The sequence below is a fragment of the Rattus rattus genome, chromosome 4 (assembly GCF_011064425.1).
Source record: "Rattus rattus isolate New Zealand chromosome 4, Rrattus_CSIRO_v1, whole genome shotgun sequence".
In the NCBI taxonomy this organism is placed as follows: Eukaryota; Metazoa; Chordata; class Mammalia; order Rodentia; family Muridae; genus Rattus; species Rattus rattus.
Genome location: NC_046157.1, coordinates 139,737,390 through 139,743,399, shown reverse-complemented (window position 1 = coordinate 139,743,399; position 6,010 = coordinate 139,737,390). Strand labels below are relative to the sequence as shown.

At 38.8% G+C, this 6,010-nt stretch overlaps 1 protein-coding gene across 1 annotated transcript in view; it reads left to right on the top strand.

Moving 5' to 3' along the window:
• The first annotated feature begins 272 nt into the window (after positions 1–272).
• Cps1 (carbamoyl-phosphate synthase 1) overlaps positions 273–6,010 on the top strand; it is an 87,681-nt gene continuing 81,943 nt past the window's right edge. Inside the window, 1 exon segment of the mRNA XM_032899749.1 lies at positions 273–401. Within this exon segment, the coding sequence (XP_032755640.1) occupies positions 276–401 (126 nt within the window). The 5' untranslated portion in view covers positions 273–275.

Sequence of the window (6,010 nt, the reverse complement as noted above, 5' to 3'; positions counted from 1 at the left end):
AGAAGGTGCCATTTGTTATGTTGCAACTTGTATGACATGTCCATTGGAACATCTCTGGACATCAGCTTGGGAGGAGGGGCTGAGGAGGGGAGGAGCTGTAGACGGGCTATTTAATGGCAGAATGAATGGGGAGCCAAAGATCGCTGTGCAGTCAGCCTTCAGCCCCAACTGCACTGTCTCCACACAGCTTTCCTTCCCACTGGTTACAAGCAAATTGGACAACAAAATCTCATGAGATATTTGTGATTTAATTTTAGTCACAAAACGTCTTCAAAATGACGAGGATTTTGACAGCATGCAAAGTGGTGAAGACACTGAAGAGTGGCTTTGGTTTGGCCAATGTGACTTCGAAGCGACAGTGGGACTTCTCCAGACCTGGCATCAGGCTCCTTTCTGTGAAGGTAACACCCCTGTTTCTTATTTTTGATGATAATACACAGGGCACAGTTTAGCAGTGAAGCCAAGAGGGTGCTGACAGAGCAAATACAGCTTTGAATACAATTCCAAAGTGTTATTAAAAAGTGCTTTACCACAGAATCCATTGATAGAGCAAATGACTATTTTTAATCTTCTCTGAGTGAACCTAAAGTGATCTTTACCCAATGTGAAGAATGACCCTAGTTCCTTTGAACAAATAAAATATAAGTGTACTACTAGAAAAAAGAAACACTTAAAAAAAGTTATCATAGTTTAGTTTATGCCTTGGTTTTATTGCTAATAATGTGAGTCAAAGGAAAGAAGCAGGTTCTAAGCACATAAGGTAATGCCCCCCCCCACCCGACACAGCATGTTAAGCATTTGTTATATAATGGCTTGACTGAAAAGGTTTCTTTTTAGACATATAAGATTATAAAAGTTTAGAAGGAAAACATCTATGAATTTTTAATATTGGAGGTCCCTGTACATAGAGAAATACAGCATTTCCATGATCTCTTAACCTTCTTATCAGAGGAAAAAAATTATGATCCTCAGTTTTGCAGAATCAGATTTTGAGGCACACAGCAGCTGAAAATCTGTCTGTCCAGGTTTATCTGTAGCTGAGAGGACAAGTGCACAGTGGAACAACTTCCCTCCTACCCCCACCTCTGGTTATGAAATTCCTACAGGAACCTCTACCCTTTCTTGTCACTTTATCAAGATATTTCTTACTGGAGAAGTCTAAATTACATCATGGGAACTTGGTCAATGAAACTCTTTTCTTTTTTCCATTTTCTTTTCTGTTTTTATGGGTTATTTTATTTATTTACATTTCAAATGTTATCCCCTTTCCCAGTTCCCCCTCCACAAACCTTCTAGCCCATCCCCCTTCCCCTGCTTCTATGAAAGTACTCCCTTCCCCCCACCCATCCGCCCACTCCAACCTCACTTCCTTAGCATTTCCCTACATTCGGTCATTGAGTCACAGGACCAAGGGAAGCTCTTCTTTTCTGAATACAAAGCTTAAGAAATCATGGTAGCTTTAATATACTGTTTCTTTAGTGTAAAGAGCTATAAAAAAATGTAGAAAAAATTCCTCTTTAAATGTTGTGTAAAAATAGGTAGAGTAGCATTGGGAATTCTGTTTATAGTTTGTGTGCATAGTGGGCTGACAAGTGGGGCTCCTTAAGTTCTTTTGCTTATGTTGTTGCTTTGGTCAGGATTTCAGGGGATTTGGATTCAGGTATGTGTGGGAACAACCGCTTTCTTTAGGTTCTTATAGTTTCCAGGGATAGGAGTTGGACAGAAAAAGAAATAAAATGAAAGAGAAGAGAGGGACATAAGAAGACAGGTGGGAGAGAAAAAGAGGAAGGGAGGGATGGAGAGAGGGAAAGGGGATGGGGGAGGGAAGAGGGGTTGGGAGGAAGACAACTCTACTTACATCAATGGGATGCTATCAGTTTTATTCTGCCACCCTGAGAATTTCTTACAAAGCCTAAGAGAGCCATCTTGGATTCATTTTAATTATAAGATGGAAGTTAGAAAGGAGAATGGATTTTTTTTTTTACTACCTTCTATTTATGTGCAAACAATTTGGACAATTTACTTTTCCCCCCCTTTTTTTCTTTATTAACTTGAGTATTTCTTATTTACGTTTTGAATGTTATTCCCTTTCCCGGTTTCCAGGCCAACATCCCCCTAACCCCTCTCCCCCTTCTGTATGGTTTTCCCCTCCCCACCCTCCCCCCATTACCGCCCTCCCCCCAACAATCAGAGAACAGATATTCTAAACTATCAACAAGAACACAGTACCTTGATATAGATGGAGAATGGTGGTTTGGCTTTAGTTAAGTGTTTTCAATGCCTTGAAGATAGTCACATGCTATCTTGAAGAGAAGAAACTGGAATGACAACAGTATCATCTACAGTTTAAGTGCTTTGTCATATTTTTGTATTGGGTCACCTGGAACATTTTTTTTTTATGTTGTTGTTGTTGTTGTTCTCACAGAAGTGGGTAGCTAAGGACGAGCATGTCTCTGTTAAATGCTAAAACCAGAGCAATGAACTGACTAGTTAAACTAGTAGAGGCCACAATAATTAGAAGTCATCTCCCCAGACTCAGCAAGCACTCTACAGAGCAATTACCACACAACGACAAGAGCTAATTATGTGGACCAACCCCTGGGAAAGCAGTTCTTGCTCATGATGGTAGATCTGCTTCAAGGGTCTTCCATAGTTCATAGCTAAAGAATGACAAATTTTCAGGAGGAATAAGCCATCATTTCAAGGTGTACAAGCCATTACTCACACACAGTCATTACTGGCCAGAACTTTGGAGGAGTGTCAGGCATGAAAAATGGGAGTTCTTAAGCTTCATGGTAGTGAATTAAAGTCCCACAGAGTTGAAGGGGGACCTGTGTTCTTACTCACTTATTTTGAAATAGTCCTTTATGCTTGCTTTTTTCCCTTGCCTTCTCTTTGAAAACTCAAATTTCTAAGAAATGCACATCCAAATTAATTCTTTTTGAGGTGGGCACAGTATTTTAAAGATAGTTAAAAGTCATTAGGGTGTATTTACATAATTGTCATTGAACGGCATGGGAGCAGCTTTGAAAGGTTAGTAAGAGTACAGCTAGTTACAGGTAGTGAGTGGGTTGTGAAAGACACTGAGATCCAAAAGCACTGCCCTATGAGCCAGGTTGCACTTTCAATGTCAGAAGAGGTCACTTTTTTCTCCCTGGGATGAGAGAGGGAGGTGGGACCAGCTGTGACACACCGTGTTTTTCTGCGACACTTCCTTGCATATTTGCTTGTGGCTAATATTTACAGAGTGTGTGTTGCCAGTGGATACCATTGCGTTTCACTCATGGGGAAGAAGAAAGAACTTCAAGGTGCTCCTTGTTGTAAAAGAAGTTGGTACCAAGGGTATAAATGATCAACAACCATAACATATGAAAGTTTTAGAGACCATAATCTTTTTTCTATTAGTATTGAAAATGCCCAGTGTGCATTATTATACTCAGCCAGTCGGAACAGTTCTGTTGAAGACACTGAGGCTGAGAAATAAAATAAAATATGGATTCTTGCCTCGGTTATACATTTCATATTATTCTGACCTTGGCAACTCACATAGTCTCTGAACTTAGACTTTGCCATAAGTAGTGGGGAGAGAGAGAACGTATAATCACTATTCAATACTGAAGCTTAGAAGGCAATTTAAAATGAAAGATGAATACTTAAAAAACTGTGTTCCATTCACTTCAGTAGAAAGACTTCTAGAGGGTTAGATGGGGTTTTTATGTTTTTTCACAAACCACAGATTGTTTCAATGAAAAGAACCCTGATAAGAACTCTTAAACATTTATGGTGATACTTTTACTTTGCTTAAATACTTTAATTAAATAAGATATCTTTTATATCAAATATGACTCAAGCACCAAAATGAATGATACTTGTGGTAAGGATTGGGATAGGAGTAATCTTATGACACATATTCAATGCCTCAGTTATTAGTAAAAGTAATGTCATAGTCAAAAGCAGGTAGTATATCAAATGTTCAATTTTATCCATCAACTTATCTAGTTATTCATTATTGGACAGATCAGCACATTGTGGAAGACTATAGAAGAGGAATGGGCAAAACTAGGTGGTATTGTATGTATAGTCTCTGACTTGAATAAGCTTGAAGGTTTATGAATTCTAAATTCACAAGTCTTCAAGACAGCAGGACTGAAGGACAGTTGTCCTTGTACTTATAAACTTGAAAAGCAAAGGTAGTCAACTGAAAAGGTTGAGTTCCCTGTGATTAGAAAAAAAAATAACTCTAACTTCTAATATTAATCTAGTCACACTTAATAGGAACCTGTGTTCAATTAAGCCAGGCAACATCCAAGTATTCTCTCTGGCAATCTGAATGTGACCGAGTCCTCTGAAAAGTTGTATTTTGTAAGACTATTCTGATCCCAATAAGGCAGCGTCTCTAGCTCAATCTCGAGGAGCTACCTTTACTTCAGTAGAAATCGATAACTACAAAATCCTACAAGAAGAATCCTTTAGCTATCGCCTCAAGAATCATTCATGAAAAATAAAATATATTAGTATATTGGAGTCTTTCTGTAGAATACTTGGGGGTAAGGATTAGGATGAGATAAGCTCGTCATACATATTCAAGGTTTGCTGCTTTATTAGATTTTTACTACATGCATGTTAGGGGTAGATTTCATCCATGGTAGTGCAAATATTTCAATAAAAATTATGTTCAAGTCCCAAGTGGTTATTGTCTAATTGGTTCAGAGAAGAGGTAAATGTATATGTTTTTGGTGCAGTTTTCCTATAGTTGGGAGGGGGCTTCTCTTTTGCATTCTTGTGTATGTTATTCATACTTCGTCTCTTTCTGGAAGCCCAGACCTTTTAGCTTACAACTGACAGTGCCTTGAGCATTTGCACATCTTTGCATAGCACTTTTGGAAAAGCTGGGAGAGAGGGTAGTGAGCGAGACTCCAGGGGGCAGAATTTCTGGAAGCAGGGGCTCTGTGTTCAGATCATGGTTCACTTCCCTAAGGCTGAGCCCTATCTCCTTGCCTTATCATCGTTCTGATCTGGGTCTTAGGTTCTAGCCTGGTCTGGATTCATATTTCCTTGGCTTCTCCTCAAGGCCTCCTTTGCCCATCCTTGAAAATGCTTTTTAATGGTTTGGAAGTGAAATGAGGTTCAGCTGCTGAGGAAATGGGGATCATTCCTTTGCCCCATGTCTCCATTAGAGCATCGCGGTATCTCTGACTTGTTAGAATTAAGAGCAGCAGTATGGCGTCCATGTCCCCTTTACAATGAGATGAAGCTGGGGCTCTCTGTCAATCTTCAGATGGAGACGGACAGACCTTGACATCACCGGTATTTCCCAAAGTCTTTACAATGATTGGGCCTCAGAGAAGGCTACATGGGCCAGCGTCAAAAGTGCTGTGACGTCCTAGCATAGAAATCCTTGGCCTACACTTTCTTGTTTTCATGAGTACAGTCAAAACATGAGCATACTTTTGAGGTCACTCTCCTATATTTAATTTTTTAAACTTATTAAACACCATCTGAAAAGCTTTTAAATTTCTTAAGGAAGTTGTTGGGTAGTGAAACGTCATTAGTTAATAAATAGGTTTGGTACATGGGTACAGAATTTGATGGTTTCACCAATGCCAGACCATACTAATTTATAAATATAACGTAAAAATTAGCTAATACCATTTGGTCACTCCCAAATACAGAACCATTTGTTCTATACCATATGCATAGTCAGAACTTGTTAAAAAAACATATACTTAGGAAGACTTGTAATGGAATCTTCATGAATACCATACTTTATAAGAGATTTAATTAGAACAAAATTATTCATGAATCTGGCTCTTTGCTCATCTATGCCCAGGCCGTGGGGCTGTTCAAAATTAACCTGTGATTTTTATCTCCTACATTAGCTTATGTTTAACCAAAACCAGGGGACTTTGGTGTTGTAAGGCTTAATCGATTGCTACAGTCACAATGTTCACACATCCCGATATGTTAAGCATCCATAAATACAAAGAAATACACCAAATATTCTAAAGAT